Consider the following 26,989-nt stretch of genomic DNA (forward strand, 5'->3'; position numbering starts at 1 on the left):
GACATGCTACATGCAAATCTGTCTCTGGAACTGTGGGAGAGGAAGTGTTCACCAGGATTTTAATTTTCTTCCTTGTTCTTCTGGAAAAAAGGGCCCTCTGACTAGACAATAGTGGGTGAAAGAACCTTGACGGAAGTGCCTTTTTATTGTTGGACTATTTATTTTTACTGTTTGCTATTTCCTTGGTTTTTTCCTTTTGATAAACCACTTTATCAGATGATTATAATTTTGTCAATAACCGCTCCTTAAGTAAACTGTGTTCTAAGTAAGTATAACCCCGTTCTGCTGACCGCGGAGGGAAATAAAGATCAGAAAATTTGCCCAATCTAGTGGACCGGGCCCTGGGCCAACAGCTGGATTCCAGCCTCGCCCTCCCAAAGCCGTGACCCATCAGCGGTACGGGCCAGGGAAGGGAATCCTGTCATCTTGCCAGGGGAGGGAAAAGGGACCAGTCCCCTCTCCCACATCATGCCATCCACCAGGTTTCTTTCCTTCCCACTCAATGGGCCTTCGATGTGAGGGAGGTGCGGGATCCGTCCTGATGGAATTCCCAGAATTTTCCAAGAGGCCGCGCTTGCATCCCACCAGAAGCTTCCCGCGCCTCAGCGGAGCAACCAGCGTCTCCGAGCACCCGGGTCTCAAAACACAGAGGGCGCGGAAGCCCCGCCCATTCCACCAGACCCCGCCCTCTTGGCCCCGCCCCTCCTAGTCGCGCCCTCCCATTGGCGACCCGGCAGGTCAGTCAGCTCCCGCCCGGGGCGGGAGCACAGACTGCGGTCTGCACCCCATCCCTCCCGCGCCCGCCTGCCTCGGGGAAGCGAGCCGCGGCGCCGGCGGGCGGCCGCCGCGTCTGACAGACCCACTGGCCGAGGCTCTGCGCCCGTCGGCAGCACGCGGCCGGCATGGCGGCGCGGAGGAGCCCTCAGCAGGAGCAGGAGCGGGAGCGGTCTCGCGTCCCCGCCGCAGGTGGGCCCTGGGCCGGGCGGGGCTGGGGGGCGGTCTCCTCCGCCGGCCGTCGGCGCAGCCCAGGGCGATGCCCGCGCTACGAGGGGTGGGAGCTCCGGGGCGCGCGAGGATCCAGGTGCGCCCCTGACCTGAGCGGGCTGCTCCCACACACACCACCTGCAGGGTTTGGGGGGCCGTCGGGGGTGGAGGTCACATCTCAATAAGGCACTACAGCCTCGGGAGGCAGAGCTGTTCCGGGAGAGGCGGCAAGCGACCCGCTGAGGCAGAGCAGACAGGTTCCTGGAAAGAGAAAGCCCTTCCTGCCGTCTGGGGTGCGGTGGGGTGGGGGACACAGGCAGTGGTTGGGGTCGGGCCCTGGCGCCCAGGAGCGGCGGTGTCCCCTTCTCGGTGTCCCCTCCAGGAGCTCGATTGTTGTCGGAGGGAAGTAGACGGGTTTCGCACTTTGCTGGCAGAGGATGTGGCCCACACCTTCGCAGCAATCGAGACTCGATGAGCAGCAGAGAAAATCGGGCTTTTGAAACAGAAATGTCACCAGAGACAAGAGTAGCAACACAGTATGGCCCAGGTCGCTGAGGTCGCGGGCGCAGCACCTGTGTCGCAGAGTCTTCGTCCTCGGCGGCGGGAGCTGAGCCCTCACTGCACAAGTAAAGGGTGTTTTCCTTCCCATCCTTTCCGTCCCAGGTCTGAGGAAGATGAACATGGCTGCTTCTCAGTTTTCAGGATATTCCTGGCTCTGTATTTCCCTGGAGGCCACCCCAGGGGTGAGAGCCCACCAGTGAATTTTGGGAGCATGCCTGTTCACAGAGTTAGGGCTCTAGATACTGCAGGGTTTATAGGAAGTTGCTAGGACTACTTATTAATTGGGGTTCTTGGTCCCAACTTTTGCTTCACGTAGCAAGCTGTTGGGTGTGGTGGAAAACAGCACTTGAGTCAGGACCCAAGTTCTAGACATTGTTCTGCCCAGGACTGTGTGCCTAGAATCCACCACAGCTACGGACTTCTGGGTCCTTGTCCACAGATTGAGGCCATCGGGCTGGCTGATCCTCGAGACCCTTCCCAGTCTAGAAATTCACGTACCTCCCACTCTCACAAGTTTGTAGAATGAACTCATTTTTCAATCTTTCTGCACCTTCCATTATTATAGAATTAGCCAAATATTTCCTGTGGGTGTATTCATCTGAACTTTTTATTATGTGACTTTCTTCCCTTCTCCCTGCCTTATTTTGGCAGAGAAAGCACAGTTGGAAGTGGGCACAGCTGGAAAAAGCTGGTTTGGGAGGCGGAAAGGTGTCTACTCTGGGCTTAATGTAATCCCCAGGAATTTTTCCTTCCGATTCACCAAGTTCAAGGTGTGCCAGCACTGTGAGCGCAGAGAGAATTCTTTCCTCAGCTGCAGCCTATGGGCACTGCAGTTGGCGTGCGGCAGTGGAAGAATGTGATTCAAAGATCAGGCTATGGAAAAGTTTTTTCTCCAAAACATAACCTCCAAGGACTTAGGAGCATAGTTTCCCTTCTTCGCTAAAAAAAAGTTTTAAAACCAGTTGCCAAAGCTGGGATGGGGACAGGTTTTTTAACCTACCCCCAAGTCTTTTGATAAGAGACCACGATTCACTTTTGAGATTAACAGCGAATGTTAACAACTAACATTTGACAATAAAAAACAGACAAGAGCAGAAGAAAACCCACAGAACGGGTAGGGATGGAAAGCATTTTTTGGTAGCCATTTTTGCTATTTCTCTTGAAATATTTAGATATGGAGAATCTTGAACTAACCATTTGTGCACAATATTGTGGGAAAGACAATGTCAGAAACAGACGATTAGACCGAGAAGAGGCACAGAAGGCCAGTTGGTGCAGGGCCTCGGGCCCCTGAGAAGACAGGAGGAGCCGGGAAGACCCGAGTAAGCTCACCAATCTCAGCCTACCGCCCGCAGTCTGGCTAATTTGAAGAGAATGTGCACCCCACACTCCTTGTGACTCCTTCTGCCTCTGGCCACCTGCAGGGTTGTTAACTGTTCTGATTGGCTCAGGTGCTGCTGTGGTTTCTCCTCACTGTCCATCTCCATTTGTTCAGTAGGTGAGAGGGTAGAAACAAGGCTGCGAGGTTTCAGCCATGTTCTCAAGACCTTCAGGACTCCACGTGGTCCCCAGGAGCTGGCTTAGGGGACAGGAATGCCCAGTGTGGGATGCGGGACCCAACAGCTGGGTCCCCCACTCCAGCTAGACATGGAGCAGCTCTCTTTGGTTTTTCTTTCTTTCTTTTTTATTTTATTTTTTCTGTTTTATATGCTGTTCTGGCTAAAATTTTTTTTGGGGAAAAGAATCTAATACTAAACAAAAAGTTTAGAGAGAGTAGTAATGACTGATATTTTCAAGTGCTGCTGTCTCTGTTTATTACATGCAAAGGGCTTAGAACCATGAGTGACCCATGGGAAGCACTCAAAGGTTAGCTGCTATCCTTATGATTGTCATTACCTTCCACTATAAGGTAGTTGTTCTTTTTAGCCCCATTTTATGAACTGAGTCGCATACAAACTTGTATAAGACCCCCCGCTTCCTACCTAGACTGTTCTGTTAATTAAACTGTGAATTCCTCAATATTGTGGATTCCGGTATTGCAGAGCCATTCAAGGGTGATGACTTTATGTCTGAAGCAGGTGTTTCTGATGCCCCCATCGCAGTCTTTGGCCTGTTCCCTTGGTAATCACAGGTACTCTCCTGTGCAGGCAGGTGAATTTACCTGGTGGGCGCTTCTGTGTTTTACCAGAGGATGGGCAACAGATGGGGTGATGAGGATTGTGGGGCACACACCTTCCCTCCTCCACGCCGCCTGCAGAGGGGTGCTGAGAACTGAGCTTACGCTGGACCCGGGGCCTTCAAGGCCTTTGCTCTCAGGAGCCGACCCCCGAGCAGTGGGCGCTGGCAGTGGCCAGGGTGGCCACAGAGGAGAAGTGTGAGCAGCTGCGGTGCTTTGTGTGACAGTTGTAACCTTAGAGAGAAATGTTTTCCCTTCTTTAAAAAATAATTTGAGGGCTTAGGAAAAAGAAAACAAACACTGCAATTAAAAACACATGCCCACAATAGAACTGCTTAAAACCAAACAGCTCACAGCTGATATTTTTCACCAGCCTGCTTGTACAACTTTTATACTTCTATGCTTACATTTCTGTGAGATGGATTAAATGCCAAATAAAATGTAAATTTTGGTTCCATATGTTTTAGTCAAGTAGAAATTCTTGATTGGCACAATCACATTTTTTAAAAATTAAATTTGAAAATGAGCTTTTACCTGGCTTGTTGGCCTGGGCGGGTGCTGGCCCGTGTGTCTGCAGCCCCCAGGGCTGGCCCTGCCACAGTCACAGTGGGGATTTGTGTTCTCTTCATGAGCTGGACGCGGAAACACTGTCCTTAGATAGTCTGATGTAACTTTATAGCCACCAGCCTGCAACACTGGAATGGTCATGGAATTTGCTCAAAGTTTCCAGCTAGTAGGTGGTGGCCAGGATTCAAGCCCTGGCAGCGTGCCTTCACCCACAGCAGGTTCTTAACCACCCGCCTGCTTCTGTCCCCTGCAACAGTTCAGGCTCGTACCTGGGAGCACTTGGTTTCCAAGGTTACCTCATCACATTTAAGCTGTTCTAAAGTTAGGTTGGGTTATTTTCAAACCACTGTTGTTGCTCAGGATAATTCACAGGTCTGGTGTACATGAGAAGAGAGATTTTGAAAAAGTCATCATTATCGAGCTAAAACTTCGTATGTTGTTCTTTATATGTGGTTTTTAAGTCTCTTATGTACCTTTTAGAGGAGTTAATGGACTAGTGTATTTGACCTTTCTGTCCTGTCCACTTGAATCCTCTGGTAAATGTTGAGTTATTTAGGACAGTCTGTTCTCAGAACTGAAGTTGTATACACATTTGTTGGTTTGTAATTAATTTGATGGAAGAACATTTAAATGTCACTTTACAATGAATCAATAGGGAAAAGTTTTTGTTTACACACTCATTTTTGCAGTGATCTTTTGTTGTAGTCTTACTCCATTTTTTCTGTTTTTTTCAGTTAATTGAGCCAGAATAGACAGGTGCTATCAGGTTTAAAATATGAGGATAATAAAATGTTTCTGTTCATTTCTAGGAGACTAAGGAGTGTTGTCTGTTAATACTGTTGCTGGGATTCCCAGATAATAAACAAAAATCCCAGAAACCGTGGCATGGAAAATGCTACACTCAATGAATCTCTGAATTAAGAATTTAATAGTAAGTCTTTTATTGTTGATTTAACCATGTGACTCTGAGCCTGTGTGGAGTTGTTGGATGATAGATAATAATTTAACACACTTTGTTAGCTCTTTTTCTGCTTGCTCTGTTACTGATTTTTAAGGAATATTAATTAGGGTTTGTGTTCTGGCAGAGGGAGTGATAATGCAATTGTAAATCGGTTTCTCCAGAGAGTCATGTCCCAATTCAGGGAGAAGCAGAATCTCAGCCCCCTTCCCCCAAGTGGCAGCAGCTGCCTCAGATCCCTGGGCTTGGTCTCTTGGGAGGGGGGTGCCCAGTTACTGCGGCCCTCAGAGCGGTAAGATGCCTTCCCCACCTCGCCTGGCCTGGCCTGCGGGCGCCCGCACTCTGGGGGTGGGGGGCCTCCGTGCCGCGGGCCCTGCCTCAGAGATCAAGCTGGACTTCAGATGTCGAGGCCGGAACAGCCAGAAGGGACCTAGCAGACTGGAGGTCCTAGTCTCAGCTGGTCAGACAGGCTGTCCTGGAGGCGTCGCCCAGGCCTGGGGTGGGGAGCCAGGAGCCCAAGACCATCCTCAACCCTTTTTGTAAATCTTGTTAATTGTAAATCAAATATAGCTGTCTTTTTCACTCTGAAAAAAAAAAAGTATCCTGCCCTCTCTTGTGCCCATTACCATGGGCATGAGCCCCTGCTCCCTCTAGGTTTGGGGAGCCTCGGGGGCACACACCAGTTCCTGAGTGGCCCAGAAGTGGAGGTGGGCAGGGAGCTGGTTGGGGAAGCTGGTCGGGAATGTGACCTGAACCCTGTGTGTCTCTCCCCTAAGTTGGCGCAGAGAGGGTTCCCTGGAGCATTTAGTCTCCCGAGTTGAAGAGAAGTGGACTGAATTTCTTGCCTGGTGAAAAGAGACACCCTTTCCTGGGTCTTAGAGTAACACCAGGTGCCTCGGGGGGTCGATGGGTTGAACTGTGACAAGGAGGCCTCAACGTTGCTGTGCGATCTCTAAAACGACAAGAAACCTGAGTGCCCCGTGTCCCCAGGGTGGCCGGCCAGGACAGGTGGGAATGCTGGGGAGGAAGCAGAGCGGCTGATAGGATTGGGGTGGAGGGAAGAGGGTGGAGGGAGAGATGACCCCCATGGGTGGCAGGGGGTGAGCAGGGTCACCGGTCACATCCAGATGTGAAGGGCTGGATGCCACCCATGTCAGCAGCGAGATCAGCTCATTGTCATTTTACTTGGCACTTAACAAATGAACTTGGAGTTCAGGTCACAGCTCAGGCTGGCTGCTCACCTTGAAATGCAAACATAGCCCATGGAACTATTAAGACAAGTGTTGGGCCCCTCAATTTTGCACCTGAAGCAGGGCAAGGCTTGGGTGTAGGGGTTCCTTCCTCTGAAATCTGTAGGAGAGAGAAAACTCACTTGAACTGAGAGTTTTTTAGGTCAGTTTTATCCATGGTGTATCCCTCTATTTTGTTGCTTGAAGATATTTGTTAAACTCAGTTTTGGGTACTCAGCTGATTGTCATGACAGAGGACTGGTATAACCACCGCTTGTAGACCTACCTTGCGCTGTTCGTTCCTCATGCAGTGATATTCCAGCATCTTCTCCCACATGTGCTTCATTGGTTCACAGTTTGGAGCCTGGAACACGTGATGCTATAGTTCTCCCTCCCCCTCCCCCTCCCCCTCCAGGCTTCTCAACCTTCCTTTTTTTTTTTTCTCTTGCTGTCATTTTTAAACTGGTCACCTCCACAGAATCCCTTGTGGAAGAGGCTCTTTATCAAAACTCTGCTTTCAGGTCAGCTGGTGTAGTAGATCTGAGAACTCGGCACACACATCTGAGGGTTGGCGTATTTGCTGGTGTCTGTCAAGATATCCTGTATCTTCTGCACACGCTCAGGACATCTTTCCTGTGGTGCAAGTTTTGAGTAATGCTTTGGTTTACTTTAACTTCAGTTATTTCACAACTACGTAAAACCCTGTGCCTTGTGCCCCAATGTGACCATTCCACCAACATAACTTTGAAACACGTTAACATAAAGAGGCCTTTGGAGGGTGGAGGGAAAATGGTGGTTAATGGCCTGGCCTCCTTGTATTGGTTTATAAGGGAGGAAGCTGAGGTCCAGAGCTGCTGGGCTCTTTAGGACCAGACTGGGAGTTCCTGACTCCCTGGTGCCTGCTCATTCCACTACCTGGAAACCATGCCTCTAGGTGACCGCCTTACAGCCTCACCCCCTGCTTTATATTTACCTGGGTGTAATTAGGGAAAAGGAAAACACCCTGATGGCTCATTGTTTCTGACCTTCGTGTTAAAAGTCAGAAGGGACCAGCAAGGTAGAGGCTCTTAGGTAAGATTAGGTATGGTGGAATAAAAGAACAACTCCAGATAAGTGAATCGAGTTTACTCCTCTCATGGCAAAGCTCAGAGGTGGCTCTGCAGGGCTGCAATGGGCTCCAGAGTATCAGAGATCCGGGCTCCTTCCTCTTGGTTTCCACTGTGCGTGGTTTTCATGCCCACAGTTACTTCCTGATCCAAGATGGCTGCTGAACGTCTGTCATCACACTTACATTCCAGCTGGTAAGGAGGAGGAAGGGCAAGGAGTCCACACCCCTCTCAACAAAGCCTTTTGAAAACTACACATAACACTTCTTACTGGGAAGTCACTCACATGGCTGTGGCCAGCAAGTAGGGAGGGTGGAAAGTGGCTTTTATTCTGAGTAACGATGTATCCAGCTGAAAGTCAGGATTCTGTTTCTGTGGAAGAAGACAGAACAGATACTGGGGGAAGTGGGCAGTGTCTGCCGTGGAGACACATGGACTGGGTCCTGACTACACCGATTCATTTTATTTATTCAACAAATATTTCACATGCTTAGCATGCAGGAGGTCCTGGGTTCGATCCCCAGTACCTCCTCTAAAAATAAATAAAAATAAACCTAGTTACCTCCCTTCCCCCAAAAAAGTAAAATAAAATAAATTTAAAAAAATGTATTAGCTGTCTACTATGTGCCTCGGCACCAAAAAGCAGAGAAAAAACAGACACAATTTCAGTCCTTAAGACCTTTACCTACTCAGGGAAACAGACACTAATCAAACAAACACCGTTGAATAAACTGTGATAAGTGCTGTGAAGGAAAAGGACACCCTGTGCTGTGAGGGAGCATAACCGGGATTCGATCAAGCCTGGGGGTTAGGATTGGGTTGGGGAAGCTTTGCCGCAGGAAGTGACATTTGAGCTGAGAGCCTGAGAATCAGTAGAGTGAGGAGTATTCCAGACAAGGGAAAAGCAGGGGCAGAGGCTGGCGAGAGGCAGGAGTGAGCCCTGCTGGAGGAACTGAAGGCGGCCCGTCTCCTTGGAGCGAGAGGAAGAGGTAAGAGACAGGGAAGAATCAGGGTCAGGCTGTGGGGGGCCCTGGAGGTAGGGCGACCACCCATCCCGGTTTGCGTGGGACCCAGGATGTCCTCGGATGAGGGACTTTCAGTGCTAAAACTGGGAGAGTCCTTGGAGTTCACATTAACAGTTGGGTTCCTTTATTATTAATTTCAGCAAAGTTCCTTGTTAGGTAGGCATAGCTCCCAGCCGTAGAAAAACAGCAATTGACCAGTAAAAGTCATCCCTCACCCTGGCCAGAGGGAAAGAGTTCAGAACACAGGGAGCACTTCCTTGTAGCTGGGTTACATGACCAGTGAGACGCTTCCTTATCTGGCATGATTTCTCTTAACGGTAATCGTGGAAATTAATTGACGTGTGATAATGTATCTGAGTGTAATGTAACCAACAGCCACGGCTGGAGGAAGCCTTGACTTCAGAGCAGTGATTCTCAGCACCGGGGATACACTGGCATCACCTGGGAGCTTAGAAAAAAGACGGGGCTCTGGGCCGCAGGCCAATAAATCAGAAAATCCAAAGGAGGAGCCCGGACAAGTGTGCTCCTCTGCTCCGGAGCAGCGCCTCTCAGACCTGGGTGTGTGCGTGAATCGCTGGGGCTCTTGTGGATCCGGGATTCTGCTTCCGTGGGGCCCAAGGATCTGTATCTCTGAGTGCCCAGGTGGCAGTGATGTTGCCAGTCCACAGACATCGAGCACAATGCTCTGTAATGTTTGACGAGTTTGTTTTGAAGCCACTGGTTTCTTTTTAGGAGAGTGGATCTAAAGCACCAGGAGAAGGTAGATGGGTCTGTGAGAGGAGGGAGAGGATGAGGCTGGGGGAGGAGGGCGGGAGGCCTGCCCTGGGCTGCCCGCCGCAGGGGGCCCATCCCGACTCCTCAGTGGGTTCCCGCGGTGGCTGGGGTTACAAGGTGAGGCCGGTTCCTGGTTCCTGGAGAACCAGCTCTCCGAGGCCTCTGGCTGGGACGGTGCAATAGGTGGTGCATCTGTGCCTCTTACGCTGGTTTAGGGGCCCTTCTAGCCCATGTCCCTGGCCGCCGGGATGCGGGTCTCTCCTACAAGTGAGAAAAGCCAGAAAGATTTTTAAATAAAAGATGACACATCCATTGAATGTAAAAAGCAAAACAAAACAAAACAAAACAGCAAACACACTGCTGGCTTCAGAGTGGAAAATGGCTTTGGAGGAGGGAAGCCAATTAGAAGGATTAGTAACCATTAGCAACAGAGGCCAAAAGACTCATTATGGAAAAATCACTGCGGGGCGAAAGTGAAGCGTGGCTTGCCTCAGAGTTACCTTTAGTTCTCTCTGGGTCACATGTTTACAAATGATTTGTGTTGGGATGTGGAAAACAAGCTTAATCTTTAAAGGTCTAAGAGTTAAGAGACGGACAGTGCATCACGAAAGCCATGGCAGCTCGCGGCAGTAAGGCGAGTCCGGTAATGTGACATTTAGCAGGGATGTGTGTCAGCGCAGAACTTGTGCACATGAGCTGGGTAACCCCTTGCTTCCCTTCCCAGGTTCTGAAATAACTGAAAGGTGGACACAGGAGTCAGGGACTTTTTAAATGTCAGCTCGGTAATAAAACCCATTATGTCTTAGTTGTGTGGCCAGATGGGCTTGTTAGTGGTGCCTGCACCGCACTCACCCCTGAAAGGTCAGGCCTCTCTCCCACAGAGACAGCCGCCCCAGGGCACCTCCCTGCTGGCAGGCAGAGCGGGGAGGAGAGGAGGGGGCCAAGTTGAGCAGATGCTCTGACACCTGCCATCAGATAAGGCTCCCTCTGGAAGGAGTAAGGAGGGAGAGAGGTGGGTGGAGGCCAGTGCCAGGTCACCAGGAAGGTTCTTCCATCTGGAGGTTTGAGGAGAGCAGGATGAAATTGCCTGCCCCCTCCAATTCAGCAAATGGGGAGACGCACCCCAGCAACTGGCCTAAAGGGCTTCAGGCTGACGGCAGGCTGCACGTGAGCTGATGGCTTTTTTATTTCTCAGCCAGTCAATACAAATACAATCACAGGCAGCATCAATTTGAATGCACCATCTAGAACAAGGTTTGTCCAACTCGGTACATGGGCCGAATCCGTCCAGCTCAGTTTTTATATGGCCTACAACCTATGAATGCTTTTTACATTTTTTAATGGTTGGAAAAAAATCAGAAGACGACCACTATTTGCTGACATGTAAAACTTACGTGAAATTCAAATTTCAGTGTCCATAAAAATGTTTTCTTGGAACACTGCCCTGCTGTGTATTGTCTGATGGCTGCTGCCACTCTGTCGGGGCAGATATGAGTAGCTGGGACAGAGACCAGATGGCTGGAGATGCCTAAAGTACATACTTTCTGACCCTGTGCAGAGAACTTGCTGACTCCCAAAGGAGAATGAAGAAGTGGTCATGTTGTTGAATTCTCTCCGGGTTGGGTCACACTCAGGACATTGTGTTCTGACCTGCGTTCTCCCTTCCGTGTGGAGTGGGTCCCAGGAAGTGATGGAGCTGATGAAGGGACCCCCTGACCAAACCATGTCATGTGAGGACTGGTGGAAGGAACGGGGAGTGTTTGATCTAGAAGAGAAAGTCATGGTGGAAGTGACAGCTGCCTTCTGAGTTTGTGCTTATTAATTGTTTTGAATTCTTGGAACAGTTACTCAGGGAAGGCAGTTGTGTAGTTAATTCAAAGGGCACTGACCTTGAGTTAGAATATGTGGGTTCAAGTTCAGGCTTCTGCTCGTTTCCCTGGGCTTTAAAGATGCAGTGTGCATGTGACAGCCCATCAGGTGGCCAGGTCCACAGTGAACTGAGGTTCAGCTTTCATCTCAGAGGGGCTTCTGGCCAGTAGGGGACACAGTTGTGAATACCCCGAACTGGAAACGACCTGCAGTGCGCATGGTGTGCAGAGGGTGAATCTGGGGACAGATTTGTTCTGCTGAGGGGCTGGTGTGAATCAGGTCTCGGAGAACAAGCAGGATTCCAGCCCCTTCAGCCCAAAGCATCCTGTGATTCTGTGAAAGATCTAAAAGGTTATCGCGTGGAAGAGGAATTGGAGGTGTTCCTTGTGACCCCGGGGAGTAACAATTCAAGTTATGGCGACATATGAAGCACCTGTGTGCTCTTCCTGTGGAATCCACAGCAAGAGACTTCGGAAGCGTAGTTTTTTGGTACCTGGGCAGCTGGTGATCATTGGTCCTGGTGCTGCGACTTATAAGTCTGAAATAAAAGGGGAATTAAAAAAAAAAGTTGTGGTGACAGATCTGGTCACACTAGCCTTTTGCTAAAAACCTGGCGAGGCCTTTCCTTGTTCCTCAGTCTGACATCAGCATCTCTAAGGGGATCTAGAGGCCCTGCTGCCCTGAGCCTTGCGGGCCCCCTCCTTTTCCCGTCTGCGCTCTGGGTCTCCGCCCTGCCTCACATCCTTGGGGATGCCTCCCCGGACTCCGGTCCAGGTCAGGTCCCCACGTTACCCCTTGTCCTCGGGAGCGCTGCCTTGTCATGCTCCAGACACACTAGGACAGTCCCTCCATGTGTGAATCAGTGCGGCCACCGCTGTGGCACCAGCTCTTGGCCCAGTGCCTGGCCCACTGGAACAGCTTCATCTGTAATCAGAGAATAATGATAGATTTGACCGACAGAGAGGGAGCATAACGAAAAGGAAAGGGACTCCCACCCGAGGGTGAGGCCCACCCTGAGACATGTGGAGACACATGTCATGACGTGATGGAGGCAGATGGCGGCTGGGACCCCGCCGAGAGCTGGCTGGTGCGTAGTGCCTGTGTGATCACGAGCACGCTCAGGGCTTATAGTGTTTGCTTTTCAGCGGTCCAGCCCTCTGTCATCACTGTGGGTCTGCGCCATTGGGAAGACTTTGGGGATCATTGAGGCCAAGTGATTTGTCTGCGGTTCTGCAGCTGGAAAATAGAGTCCTGGGCTTGTTCTGCCAGTCTGCTGTCCCCACCAGGCCAGGGCCAGGGCGCCTGCCAGGCTGGATAAAGTGACCTGGAGTTTTGGGACTCCCCGGAGAAGGAATTACAGCTTGCTCTCCGATGGACACTCATTCCACCTACAGCTTTTGTGTTTTTGTAGCTGGGTTGGTTTTAAACCTGCTCCACACAGTTCGAAAATTAAAGTGGTGGGTTGCATTGAACATGCCTCAAGATGTGCCCAGTACATGAAAAAACCCCGAGCCATGATCTTATGAAAAACACGCACACAGTCCTGCCAGCATTTGGCAAGGAGCAGTTCCCTGCTGCTTTTGCTGACTCTTGGCTGGCAACAGCCTTGGGGGACGCGTGCCCAGGCCTGTGGGATTGTGCGAGGAGCACTGTTCAGTTGGTTGCATGACGGGGCTACCATTGGGTGTCTCGCTGGTCATGACTCTCAAGATAAAAAGCTTTCCCGCTGGTGGTTCTCTTCCTCAGTGATACTGATCTTGTAGTTGTGGGTTGCTGCACACATTGTGAGGTGGGAGCCCGTTGTTCCTGTGCTGAGCAGGATTAATACCTGAAATACAGAAGCGTAGAAAGTCTTTTGACCTCACCATTTCAAAGACTGGTTAAAAGGATATGTGTTCTGAATATTTCCCCCATAGTGGATACAAAAGCAACCACCTCACCTATGGTTTTGCAAGAGTCTTTTCATTGTGCTATGCTGACTTTCAGAACGTCTCGCAGTCTCCCCGTGCTCTAAATTATTCAGAAGCCTTGACGGCCTCGCAGGATCTGTTCTCTGTGTTCATCATTCTGTGTGCATATTGCTTGGCTGAAGTGCTTGGACCAATGCAGCATAGTTTGCTTTATCCTCGAGCCTGAGTTTCTCAGAACTCACCTCCAGGAGAGATGGCCCACCTGAGCATCCAGCGCACGGGGCCTGGCCTGGTGTTACTCTGTGTCCTGGCCAGAGCCTGCCCCAAGGCTGTGCTAACCTGTGGGCCTGGACACGCTGCCCGGTAGCCCTTCCTGACCGGAGGGCATCGTGCCACCAGACCGTGAGCTCCCTGGAGCCAAGGCCTGTGTCTTCTCACTTCACTGCCTGCCAACCTGGCGTGGCGCCCAGTCCAGGGTGGGAAGAGGTAGTGGAACCAGAGGGCAAGGGGCAGGAGGGAGGAGGGGCTTCCTGGGCCTCCTGGTCCACTGTACCTGGTGGTCTCAGTTGACATCTCTCAGCAGTGCCCCAGCCTGCCACAGAGGTGTGCTCGGCCATTCCGGGCTGGCTGCCCCTCCCACCCCCTCACCCTGTTTGCATCCTAACCCCTCAGTCTCTCTCTTAACCCCCTACTCTCCCATTTCTTGCTAGTTAGCCAGAATATGGCATTGCAGCCAAGAGAAATATCTGTTGTGTTTATTAAATTCAATGTAGTATTTTTCACTTTAAAGTGGTTTTGATTTTTATTTTGTTTTCACTAGATTACCAGTTTATTATAAAGAGATGTAAGTCAGGAATAGCCAGATGGAAGAGGTGCACGGGGTGAGGTGTGTAGGACGGTGCGCAGAGCTGCCATGCCCTCTGGGCGGGCCACCCTCCCCACGCCTCCGCCGTGAAGCTCTCATCTTGAAGTTTTTAAGAGGGTGATTTTACCATGTGATGTGTCTTCCCCCCTCTGCTAGCTCAGACATCAAGATTAAATGGCCTTTTCCGTCTTTAGCTCGGGCCTAGCTTCCCCTTCCGAGGCCTACTCAGTGGATCTTGATCTACCCCCTCTGCTTTGGGAGAAAGTCCGTGGGCCGCACACAGGTGGCGGGGGCAGCACAGAACCCCAGGGCAGTGCAGACGTGGGTAGAGAGGAAGGGCCACGTGCTGGGGTGCCGCTGGGAGTAAACTGGGAGGAAGTGGACCGAGCCCTGTGGCTGGCTGCTGGTGGGACGGGCAGGTGGGGAGGGCGGGCTCTCTGGACCCAGAGCATCACCGCGTTCCCATCCCAGAGGCCACCCGCCTCCACGAGGCTCCGGGGAGAAGTGCTGTCGGCGTCATCACTCGGTTTCCGGCTCTTCAGCGTCTTTTAAGTTTTGTTTTCAGGGTTTTTTTTTCTTTTTGGTTTCCTGTTTTAATGTTTGAATTATTTCAGTTTTGGTAAATTTTAGAGAACGGAAAAAATTCTAAGTAGAGTTTTACCACAAAAACACAGTGGCTTTTTTTTTCCCAGTTGTAGTCAGTGGTCCCACCTGCCGTGTACAGTCCAGGCGGTCACATACGCGACTTCAGGGTCAGGTCGCCACGCTGCCAGCTTCAGGGACATGTGAGCTCCTCAAGTGTTACGTCTGATTGTACAGGTTGGGGCCTTGGCAGGCTTCACTGCTGATGACCGGAGGGTGCAGGAGACCCAGTTAATCCACTTCCCAGTGCCACAGAAATGCCCTGGGCCCATCTGGTGCCTCATTGCACCCACCAGTCAAGTGGGCCCGTCCCAAACTATTAAAAAGAAATTTCATTTTTGTGTCTTGACAAGCACGAAAGAGGATCAAACCTGTAATTCCTGGCAATGCTTGTTTTCTGCCTCTTCATTGCCCCCCCCCCCCCAATCTCTTGCTCTTGTTCTCGCTCCCGTTTACTCTCCAGGACCGAATCCCTGCTGGTGGAGTCTCCCCTCCTGTCCTGTTAGCCCAGTGGGCACCCCCAGGCCCGCTCCCTGGTGGGCAGAGTGAAGTCAGGTGGGCGGTGGTGGCCGCTCCTTGGAAGGCTGGCGGAGGATGGGACCCGTGAAGACGCTGACATGGAAGATTTTATTCCCTCCCAGCTGCTTCTGGGGAAATGAGATTTGACTCAGGAGATCATCAGAACTGCAGCCACGACAGTCTTGCTCAGCGCCTCGCTGCTGGTGCTCTCCTCTGTGTCTGTTGTTCTGAATTGTAATCCAGTTACTGACACACCCAGGAGGCCGTTTTACAATTCCCTTTTTAAAGTCTGAATTCCACTTGCTGCAGCAGAGCTGATGTGCGATTCACGCCACTCCAAGGCGGGACAGGCGCGTGAGGCGGTGTGGCTCCCATGTCACGTGCCCGTGCCAGAGCACTGGCTCTGAGGTTTATTTAATCTTGCTCTCCCTCGCGCTGTCCTGGGCTGTGCAGTAAGGGTGATGAGATAATGGTGGACCTGGGCTGGGCGCTTGCCGTGGGCCCGATGGCGAGCTCCCACTTCTCCAGCGTTTCCTGCAACTGTCACAGCAGAGGCAGATGCTGCAGTGACTCCGTGTCACTAGGGGAACCACAGTGAGAGGAGTCCTCCCCGTTTACCCAGTGCTGGGCCGCACACTTCCCTCTGCGGTTAAGGAACAGAAGCCTGGGGCGGTGGGGTCACCCACCCCGTGTATACAGTACACACGCAAGGGCGGACGTCCCTCACACCACAACAGCGTTTGCAGGACCCCAGCAGACAATTCCCATAAAACACTTAGCACAGGGTCTGGCACAGAGCAAAAGCTCAAATCGTAGCTCCTTTAATGATCAGTGAGGTCATGCTTTTTCCTACTGAAACATTCTGCTTCCTCTCCTTTGACTTAGAAGCCCCACTCCTGGCCATGTGTTCATGCTAGATTACACGAGCACCACGGGCTTGTCTGTGAGCCCGCTCTCGTGTGGCTTCCTGAGTCCTGCCTCCAGGAGGCTCCCCGATACCCACCCCTGCCCCCGCCACATGCTCCCTGGCTCGTCTCGGCTTGAGATACTTGACCGATACCTGTGGGAGTGTTGAGTGGAGGGAGTTAGTCTAGGTCTGCGTGGGGAGGGGGTGGTGAGCCCTCACATGTCATTTTCTGATAAGTGATTCTATCTCCCTTCCTTGGGTTGGAGGCGGGGTTTAATTTCAAGGGCTATAGGCTAGGGAAGTGTGTGCGTGTGTGTGTGTGTGTGCATGTGTAGGAGTTAGGAGACCAAAATCTGCAGTGGGTCCCCGTGGAAGCCCCAGGCAGCTGCCAAGAGGCCTCATGCTCAGAAGAAGGCCCCATTTCAGGGATCTCAAATCAAATGCCCCGAGGGGCTGGGCAGTATCTTTTAAGAATGCAGCATGTTGGCTGGAGTCTGTGACAAGTTAGAGCAGGGCCCCCCAGAAGGGCAGCCGCCTGTCCCTGTCACGGCAAGCCCTCCAAATCTGCACAAAAATGAGGGCAGCGCAGCGGGAAGCAGGCAGATGCTCTGAAAGGCTCTTCACAGAAGAAGAGATGTGGACATGTTACCACAGTGAGAAGCCACGACCTGGACTGGGGTTTCGGAAAACAGAGGCTCCAGTGCATGTGGCAGGAATGTTGACTGACAGTTTGCTTTGGAAGGCACTTTGGCAATATCTGTCACAACTGGAAATGTGCACATGCTTTGACCCAGAGTTTCCTCTTCTAGAAATCATGCTAAGTGTGAAAGCTACCGTGAGTCCACAAGGACTGTTGGAGGAGAATGTTGGTCTCAGCAATGTTTGTAAGAGTGAAAAACGGGAAACGACCCAAATGCTTTATGTCCTATGTGATGATCTATTTTTATACTGAAATATTACACATTTGTTAAAAAGAATAATGTAGATCTAATGTAATGACATGGAAAGGTGTCCAATTTGTGTGAAGAGAAAACACAAACTGTAAAATGTTGTGTAATATAGTCCATTTCCTAGCTTTGAAAATTCAGGGTTTTCAAAGTTAGGAAATCAGTCTGAATTAATAAAAGTCTAAATTAGAAGTGTAAAGGCATGATAGCTTACATTTTTCAACAGTTCACTTAAAAATGTCTCCTAAATACCTAGGTAGGAGTAAATGTATAATTGCTAATCATTTGTCCTAAACAGGTAAGCGCCTGCTTTTGAAAATGTCCTTTTAAGTAACTGTAAATATGTATATTTTTATTTGCTGGTAAGTTCTTTCTCAATGGAGAGTATATCTGTTTCTTTCTTGAGAATGTATATCAACTTTATTGAGATATGCATATCAAATATCCATCCAATCAAAAATGCTCAAATGGTAGCGTCCGAATCCGTGAGGCTTTCACTGCAGTTAATTACTGGAAGTTTACTAAACCGTGGGCCGCGGAGGGGAGGGAACTGTTTCGCAATGAACCCTAGGAGGTTTGGCCACTGTTCAGAAGTTCTCCTCCTCATTTGTACATCAGCGCTTTTACATGCTAAACGTAGTATCATTCGGACCCTTCCGCACATAGTAAAATATTGCAAGTGTGCAGTTTGCCCTGTCCCTCCTGAACTTTCTCTGTTGTCACATCGGGAGTCACAGTGTGCCTGTAAGGAGCACACCTAGCTCTGCCCATGACTCTGCTACATGGCCCACTTTTTGGGATTGCTGCCCCTGTGCCTGCCGTCTGAGTCTCGTCGTCTGTGTTAAGGTGACACCACATGTCATGGCCCATAATGACAGAAGGATAGCAATGTGGGAAGAAGTGGGTGGCGGCGGGGTGGAGGCCCCCTGGTGTGGTGGACTCCTGCAGGCTGGGTGCCAGGCAGAATCCTTGATCATGCTTGGATTTAACAGATTTTCTACACAATGCAAGGTGTATGGGGCTGGTTCTTAAATAATTTCATTCTGTCTTCCCCTAGTGAGATCAGTATTTTTACTCTCATATTAATCAAGACAGTTCAGGGTAAAAGAAGTTAGGTGTCCCACAGTCACTTCTGCATAAGGAAAAACGGGTTTTAAATTTGGGTCTGAGGGATGCTGAAACCCATGCTCTTTATGTCCCCTATTCCTCTTGAGTTTTGAGGAACAAAGATATTCTTATATATGACACTGATTATAAGACAAGTAGGCATTTCCTTAATTTTTAGACTGAATTTTTGAATGCTTTAAAATACTATTGATACTATATATTAATATTATGATAATATAATGATTATATAAGTCAATGATAGATATTTTGCAGGTAAAAACTATCCAATGTGTCTTGTTTTTCCCTATAAACAAAGCAGACTTGTGTAATTGTTATGTGTTTTTCATTATTATTATTATTATTAAATTTTTGTAGGAAATGACCAAGTTCACTCCTGGACACTAGTCACCAGCCAAGCCTTAGATGCTGCGTGGAGGGTAGCAAAGGGCTCCGTGACACTGGCCGTCTCCCTGCTGGCGGCTGCCCTCTGCTACTTCAGAAGGCTGCATTTATATTTAGGGCGCCGGCTGAAATGGTACGTGGTCATATCCTCTTTAAATTTCACAAATACCCTTGCTATCAAAACAGAATTTTGACATTATCGTTCCCTTTATCTTTCAGGTGGATTGGATATCTGCAGAGAAAATTCAAAAGTAAATATTCTCTTGCCTACGTTTCCTTATTTTTAAGGTGCAGAGAGGGTTTGGGAAGGGAGAGGAAAGGGAAAGTTCACCACCTTGTATTTTTGATTTGGTTCAGGGAACCTCAGCGTGGAGGCGGAAGTTGATTTACTCAGTTATTGTGCAAGAGAATGGAAAGGAGAGACGCCCCGTGCCAGGCTGATGAGGAAGGTGTGTCTGTTTACACAGCTCGCGGAGGATGGAGAGTTTTGTGTGTAAAACCCAGGAAACACGCATTCCACTCCGTTTTACCCAAGATCAGCTAGTACCACGTGTGGCGCCAGGAACAACAGTGGCTTCTAATCAAAACTAAACAGCTGCTAGACGTGGCCTTCGGGCCTCTCCCCTGAGCCAGTGCCTTCGAGGACTTGGGTAGATTAGGTCTGTGATTTCAGGACACTTGAGCGTTGTACTCTATTCAGCCCTCCCCCGGCCAGGCCTTTTAAACATCTGCACGTGCAGTGGAGACTTCGGCCCTGGAAGGGCTCAGGCACCTTGACATGAGATGTTTTGAGGAATTTAGAACTTCCCATTGGACCAGTCTTGGTAAATACTCCCAGCAGTGCTGTCCAACCTTGTCACTAGCAAAAGCCAAAACAAAACAAAACATTATTTAAATGATTCTTTAGCATGGTCTTAAAAGTATATACTAGTATTCTTCACTGCCATCATCTCCCCAAAATGACATTCCCTAACTCTGCGCTTCCAGGGATTTATTAACTGAAACAGCATGGCACGGACTCTATTTGCACAAAAGTCACTTTAAAGTTGCACGCGGTCACGTTCATAATTTATACTTGTTTTGTTTCTGCTGTCCACTTTGCTTGGCAGAAAGACCTTGCTGAAGTTGCAGTGAATTCACTTTCTCTAGTCTCTTATCCAGTGGTATGAAAAACAACTTTTTCTTTTTTGTGCCGATAGGCGTATGAGGAGCTGTTCTGGCGGCGGCGGATTAAATGTGTTCGCCAAGTCAGAAGAGACAACTACGATGCGCTAAGGTCGGTGTTATTTCAGATCTTCAGCCAGGGCCTCTCTTTTCCATCCTGGATGAAAGAAAAGGACATTGTGAAGGTACGTCCTCACACAGAAACTTGGGGAAAGTCCCACTGATGGGCACCGCAGCCCAGATGCTCCGGGTCTTCTGTGGGTGGCTCGGTGCACAGGGCGCCATGAGACTGAAGGTGCTTTAGCCCAGTCCTCTGTCTCACGTGTCAGTTTGCAAATAAGTCATCTCAGAAAGATAGCTGCACTCAGTTTTGTTTGTTGTTAATGCTGGCATTTTTTTCTTGAGAAGGGCATCTGTCCTTTGTAAGTAAGGTGGTCTACTGAAATTACCTTTCTACCATGTGGTTACCTGAGTGTTGACAAATGCACACAGTGTAACCCCCACCCCAGAGATGCCCTTGTACCCCTTGACTGTCAGTGCTCCTCTCACCCCCAGCCCCGGGCAGCCACTGACATGTCTTCTGTCCCCCTAGTTTTGCCTTTTCCAGCCTGTCGTCTAAATGCAATTATCCAGTGTGTGGCCTTTGGAATCTGCCTTTCAGTTAGCAAAATGCATTTATAGCTCATCCGTGTTGTTCCGTGAATTTGTACTTCAGTCTTTATGTTGTTGAGTGGTGTTCCTTAGTATGAATATAGCACATTTTGTTTACCCATTTGAAAGGTGTCTGGATTGCTTCCAGTTTTTGATAGTTATGGATGAGGCTGTTATAAATATTCCCATTCAGGACTTGTATGAACATAAGTTTTCATTCCTTTTGGGTAAATACCTGCTAGATTATATGATAGGTTTATGTTTAACTTTTAAGAACCTGCCAAACGGTTTTCCAGAGTGGCTCTGGCATTTTGCATTCCCACCAATAATGTCTGCTTTCCAGTTGCTCTGCATCCTAGGGTTTTTGTTTGTTTTTTTAGCCATTCTAATAGGGGTGCATTTGTCTCACTGTGCTTTTAGTTTATGTTTCCCTAATGGGTAACAATGCTGAGCATCTTTCCATGTGCTTATTTGCCATCCATGTTATCTTCCTGGAGAAGTCTCTGTTCAGATCTTTTTACCATTTTTATTGGGTTCTTTTTTCTTTTTTTATTGATTGTTTTGAGAGAGTTATTCTGAATACAAATGCTTTATCAGATAAGTCATTTGCAAACATTTTCTCCCAGTCTGTGCCTTGTTTTTTCATTTTCTTAATAAGGCAGCACATTAAAAAAATTTCTTTTTATTGAACTCTAGTTGGTTTACAATGTTGTGGTAATTTCTGGTGTACAGCTAGGCAGTATATTTTTGATTTGTGACCTTAATTTTTATTCGAATGTAGTATGCCTAACCACAGATGCACACTTAAGGATGGAGGAGCAAAGAAATATCAAGTATATGCATACATATATATGTATATATATAACTACACACGTTCTAATTCCTTGGCATCTTTTACTTAGAATTGTTTCTATTGGCAGTTTAGTTTCATCTAGCAATTGTCAAGTGTATGCTGTGTGCCAGCCCTGCTGCTGGTTGCTGAGGACAGACAGTGCTACAGAGGCCCTGGGCTCCACAGGCTTGGCCAGGTGGGGAAATGCATCAGATGCCCATGGCGGATCAGATTCTCATGTATTCCATGATTGTATTTAATCCCAGCAAGAGTCCTGCACAGTGGATAGCACTGTCCTTGATTTACAGTGGAGGATGAGGCTGAGGGGTTGAGTAACCTCTCAGCAGGGGAGTGACAGAGCTAGGTTTGAACCCCAAAGTGTACCCTTCTAAAACCCACGTGCTCCCCGATGTACTATGTTACTGTAACACACTGTACTGTATGTACTGTATGTTACTGTAACGCTGTCGGGTTAAAAACAATTTCTAAAGAGATATATCTAGGAAGTCTGGGAAGTGTTTTATTCAAAAAGATAAATTGTTTTTGTAGACATAATTTTTATTTAGGTTTTCCTCCATTGTGAAATTGTGAATTAAGAGGATGATCCAAATCACTTAATCCAGAAATCTAAAAAAAGACTACATGTTGTTACTTAACTGCTGTTATAGTCTTTTAAAGTGAAGAGTGCCGAATGAGATAAGATTATCTGCTGTGACATATTCCAGACTGTGTGTAAGACATGTTGAGACACTGATCACTGTTGGCATCTACTTCCTTTTCAAGCTTCCTGAAAAACTGCTCTTTTCACAAGGTTGTAATTGGATCCAGCAATACAGTTTTGGTCCTGAGAAGTATACAGGTTCAAATGTGTTTGGAAAATTACGCAAATGTGTGGAATTACTGAAAACACAGGTGAGTGTCTGGGGGGAAAGACTAGGCATGAAATCACGCATCCAACGCGTAACCGCTGCCTCTCCTGTCAGGCCTGTCACTTCCTGTCCTGTAAGGAGGAAGTGTGGGCAGAAAAACTCTTCCAGGAACCAACCGTCTCCTTTCCTATCCCTTCTCCTTCCAAGTCATGAACAAGAGCCACGTTCTAGGTGATTGTTAGGCCTGTTAATGGGTTAAGGGGGCTTTTGTGGGCTGGCCAGGAAACCTTGACAATCATGTACCTGTGTTTCCCCGGAAAAATATGGTGCGGGATCCAGACAGGTCACTCAGAAATGCTTTTCTGGGCTATTAGTAACTCAGGGACAGCTCACATGTTATGATTTGACTAAGAGTTTTTCCTGCCTTTTAATAAAGACATAGGTTTTAGATTGTTGAAATGAACCTTCCCTGGGAAAGAGTACATTTTTCTGCCGCGTCTTTCTGATCTGTAACACTGGAATTCAAATAGTATTTGGCCGGTACGGCTATTGTGAGGACTCAGTGAGTGAACACAGGTGGAGTGCTTTAAACTGTGCCCTGGCACAGTGGCTGGTGAAGAACACCAGTCAGCACTGTTTGTCTCTGGAGCATCCCTTGTGTAACCCAGCCACCCGAGAGGTAGTTTTAGGAAACTGACTTGTTTAGTATTTTACCTTTATACGTGGTGGTTTTTTGAAAAAAAAAAAAATTTCATTGAAACTAGTTTGTTACTGTAAAAGTAATACTTCGGGTTAAAAAAATCAATGTCTAAAGATATAAAATGAAAAGTTAAAGTTCCACTCCCCTCTGTTAATCTCTGGTTTGTTTTATAAGTGGTTTAAAAATTACGCAGTGGTGTACGTATTCCCCTGACCCTTCTGAGTGTCACTTCTACATCTGTGTTTTTAGTGGACTGAATTCAGTGGGATTAAGGATTATCACAAGAGAGGGAGTATGTGCAACAGCCTTTTCTCTGATGCTCTACTGGAATATAAACTGTACGAAGCTCTGAAGTTCATCATGCTCTACCAAGTCACTGAGGTCTATGAACAAATGAAGACTAAGAAGGCCATTCCCAGTCCTTTCCGGCTCCTGTTCACCAGGGAGACCTCCTCCGATCCTTTGAGCTTCATGATGAATCACCTGAATTCTGTAGGCGACACGTGTGGACTTGAGCAGGTACACGGGGCAGAAGATTCGTGTGTGTTTAGTGAAGGACGATGGTGGTAACGCTTGAGCACAGAGGGGTGTGGGGCTAACGTCCAGCAGTGATAAACCCAGCTGCAGAGAGGTGGGGGCTGGGGATCGCTGGCCCTCCAGTGAGGAAGGGAAGCGTGCTAAGCCTTCGGGCCGTGCCGGTCGCTGCGTCATCGCAGCCCTGTGGCCGGTGAGCAGCAGTGCCCGAGCCTTTCTGACCTTCATGCTGCCTCTCAGGTGGGAACGGCTCCTCCCACAACAGGGGTTGCCCAGGAGAATAAGGACCCACTCAGGTCACCCAGTTGGGAAATGAGATAACATTTGGGAAAGCATGTGGTTACTTACTGCAGATAAATAGAAATCACTGAAAAATTTAAAATCCACACAATGCTTTTGTATCCCCACAGGAAAGGAGTTTTGTTTTGCTTTGCTTTCCTAAGAGGTGCTCAGACTTATCTGACATTTCAATAAACATTGATTTAAAACAAATAACTAGTTGGAAAAGAGTAATTTTTATTGTGAGCATTTATTTTTTATTAGTTTCTTTTTCAAATAGCTCTCCCTGTACTTGCTTCACACTCGCGTCCAGAGGTGCCCCCTGCTCGTGCCCGCCTTCCCTGGGGTGGACGCTGGCTCCCAGCTCTGTGCCCGCCCCGTGGTTCACGTGTGGGTCTGTCAGCAAGTCTGTGACCCAGCTGCAGAGGAACACTCTCTGTCTGCTGGTGGGAGGCAGCAATTTGGAAATGTGTATTTGTGACCTCTTTCATCTCTTCCCCAGATTGATATGTTTATACTTGGATACTCCCTTGAAGTGAAGATAAAAGTGTTCAGACTGTTCAAGTTTAACTCCCGAGACTTTGAAGTCTGCTACCCAGAGGAGTCGCTCAGGGAGTGGCCGGAGATCTCCCTGCTGACCGAGAATGACCGCCACTACCACATTCCTGTCTTTTAAGTCCGGCTGGACCAGGCACCAGCTCTCGCCAGTGACAGTGCTCACACGAGATGTTTCTCAAAGACCAGAGCTAGTGCTGCTGCCACTGAAGGAATGGGGAGCTTCCTCTCTGGGATTACAGGTACACTGGATGCAAACTCAAGTGCCTTCCCTTTGTCTTCCGCGATTTCCTCTAGAGCAGCTGCACTAATGTATTTGTGGGTTGCTGGTTTGACCTTGTTCCTAAGGGCTCTGGTCATTTCACACGCAGCAGGCCTTTAAGAGCACAAGAATGTTTATTTTGAACAACAGGAAAAAAAGCGGGAAGAAAACAAGTAGGGGAAAAGGACTAAAGGGAAAGAAAGAATTTGTCTATAACCTTGCTGTTCTTAAGAATCTTGTCTTTGGCTGATTTTGGGATCTGCAAAAACATGCCCTTATTTTATAAAGCATTACCTTCCCAGGAGTCTCTATGGTATTTCGACTTTCCAGGATCGTTTGATTAACTTTAAAATTGTGTGTATGTGTATGTGTGTGTGGTGTTTACAGTCACACACATACAGGTATAGTTTTAGATATACATATAAACACATACACACATAGCCACTACTTTGTGAGGTTGTACAGTTTGTTTTATATCTCTTTATGTTTTTTGCTCTGGCCTGTTTAATATTGCTTCTGACCAGTTTAATAGGTTTTATATAAATTAAAGATACATTCTGTAGATTGAGTCAATTAAATGACAATTACTGAACTGTCACAAAACTGTTAAACTGGCGTATTTAATGTGTATTTACATGTGTATTTAACGTGTGGTAAGTAGCCTCACACTCCCCACCCCACCCCCGCCAGGTGTCTGCATCCTAACCCCCAGACCTGTGAATACCGTTGGGTTCAACAGCAAAGGAGAGTAGGGTTGCAGGTGGAATTAAGGTACTAATCCATTGACCTTGAACTAGGGAGAGTAGTCTGTGTGCTCCAGGTGGGCCCAATGTAATCACAGGGGTCCTTAAAGGTAGAGAGGCACTTGGGAGAGTGTCAGTCGGAGGGAAATGTGAGGTGGGGAAGAGCTGTCAGGCGCAGCAGCACTGGCTCTGTGACTGGCACCAGGCACAGGAAGGACGTTACTGCGGTTACAGGAAGCAGCCACGCGCCGGAGAGTGGGGGCGGCCCCCGGAAGCTGGAGAAGGCCGGGGAGTGGACCCTCCCCTAGAGCCTGCAGAAGGGAACGCGGCCTTGACAGCACTTTGATCTCAGCCCTGTGGAACCCGTGTCGGACCTCTAACCTGCAGGACTGTAGGATCGCACACGTGTGGCGTTTAGGTCGCTAAGTCTGTGGTAATGTGTTCCAACAACAATAGACAACTAATGTCCTCAGGCTGACTACCTTTTGGTCGTCTTTATTTTGGACATACTTCCCTAGTTTACTTTGGTAATCTTTATTTTGGAGGTACTTTGCTAGTTTGTTTCAAATTTCAATAAACACAAAATAACTTTAAAAATCTTGGCTAATGACATACTACTTCAAAGTTACGAGCCCCTTCTAAGGATGACAGCGTGTTTGATGCTAATGTTCTCTCACGTTTCTGTATTTTTACTATAAATAAAAAGAGGTCTGTTCAATGCTGTGGTGTATGAAAATCAGATTCGGGTTCTCTTGTAAGGGGGATAATCACCTGTGTGTATTACATAGGCAGGTTTTGCCTGTGGTCATTTTGTTTTCTGGGTGAAGAGCTGGAGAGGAAGGAGCCCCACCACAGGCCTTTGCGTTCCTTTCACAGCCACACAGAGGAGGCGAGCCTAACTGATCTCTACAGCCCCTTCCTGCTTGGAGGTGTCATTTCACTGACACTGTTGCAGGTTATCCCCTTGATGTATTACTGTGACCAAGAAAAAATGAACTCTCCCCTTTGTGTTCACTGCGACTGAGACTCACAGAATTGCTGCTCCAGACTCCTGGCTCCACCTGAGCCTGTCTGGGTACCTGCCTGGCATTTGTATGTTCTCACTCTCCTTGCGTCTCCTTACCCAGTGCAGTGATCTCCACATCAATCCAGGACTGGAAGGAAAAACTTTTTCACAAGGATCGGCAGCCTATAACTCTGTGACGTATCAACCCATGATGTTTATCCTTAACTGTGCTGGCAGATGGGGCAGAGTGGGGCAAGAACGCTTCAAATAAAGGGGCAAGACCAAATTGTGAAAAAAGGACATTTAAAATCAATGAAAGTAAAGAAGGCTTTTAAATAGTTGCTATATTTTGAGAAAGCTTCAAAACAGAAGATTTTCAGGGAAGAGATATTGGATATTTCTGTTTTGTTTTTAATTCAGTTGTATAATTTAATGAATGTAACAAACTAATTAGGAGGAATTGCATATAAATTAGTGACACTTTTACATGCCACCAATAAATTGGAAGTGAATTTCCCGTGTGATGCCAACATTTAATGGCTTTTTCTAACCTTGTAGGTTTCAAATGATGCGAGGAATTATAGCTAAAATGAAAACACATGCCCTTGTTCTTTTCTGATTTTTAGAACAAGTTTCTCTCTTAAATTTTGGTCACATGTGTCCACACTGAGTTGTATGAATATTGTTAGTATAAGACTGACTTCTTATTGTGTCAAAATATACATACAATTTACCATTTTAACTATTTTTAAGTGTTTAGTTCAGCGGCATTATGTACTATCATCACCATCCAGCCTCAGAACTTTTTTTTTTTTGTTAAGTTTAATTCCCCCACCTCGTACCAGG

At 48.2% G+C, this 26,989-nt stretch overlaps 1 protein-coding gene and 1 long non-coding RNA gene across 2 annotated transcripts in view; one reads left to right on the plus strand and one right to left on the minus strand.

Annotated features, from left to right (window-relative positions):
• Positions 1 to 779: 779 nt before the first annotated feature.
• OTULINL (OTU deubiquitinase with linear linkage specificity like) lies at positions 780 to 25,855 on the plus strand. The gene is made up of 8 exons (XM_031443334.2): positions 780 to 966; positions 18,522 to 18,681; positions 18,768 to 18,799; positions 18,906 to 18,997; positions 19,748 to 19,897; positions 21,979 to 22,107; positions 23,014 to 23,283; positions 24,080 to 25,855. The coding sequence occupies exons 1-8, from the start codon at positions 903 to 905 to the stop codon at positions 24,251 to 24,253; spliced, it is 1,071 nt and encodes a 356-aa protein (XP_031299194.1). The 5' UTR covers positions 780 to 902; the 3' UTR covers positions 24,254 to 25,855.
• LOC116150153 (uncharacterized) overlaps positions 19,740 to 26,989 on the minus strand; it is a 37,863-nt gene continuing 30,613 nt past the window's right edge. Inside the window, exon 5 of the long non-coding RNA XR_010378022.1 lies at positions 19,740 to 19,869. This is a non-coding gene — a long non-coding RNA (uncharacterized LOC116150153). The remainder of the gene's footprint in view (positions 19,870 to 26,989) is intronic.

This window comes from Camelus dromedarius, chromosome 3 (genome assembly GCF_036321535.1).
Source record: "Camelus dromedarius isolate mCamDro1 chromosome 3, mCamDro1.pat, whole genome shotgun sequence".
Classification (NCBI taxonomy): Eukaryota; Metazoa; Chordata; class Mammalia; order Artiodactyla; family Camelidae; genus Camelus; species Camelus dromedarius.

What these genes read in the sequence shown, in the direction of transcription:
- OTULINL (XM_031443334.2), top strand. Translation starts at nt 903, where the DNA reads ATGGCGGCGCGGAGGAGCCCTCAGCAGGAGCAGGAGCGGGAGCGGTCT. An exon ending in GTGCCAGGCTGATGAGGAAG is followed by an intron (nt 18,998 to 19,747) that starts GTGTGTCTGTTT and finishes TTGTGCCGATAG; the next exon opens with GCGTATGAGGAGCTGTTCTG. An exon ending in ACACGTGTGGACTTGAGCAG is followed by an intron (nt 23,284 to 24,079) that starts GTACACGGGGCA and finishes TCTCTTCCCCAG; the next exon opens with ATTGATATGTTTATACTTGG.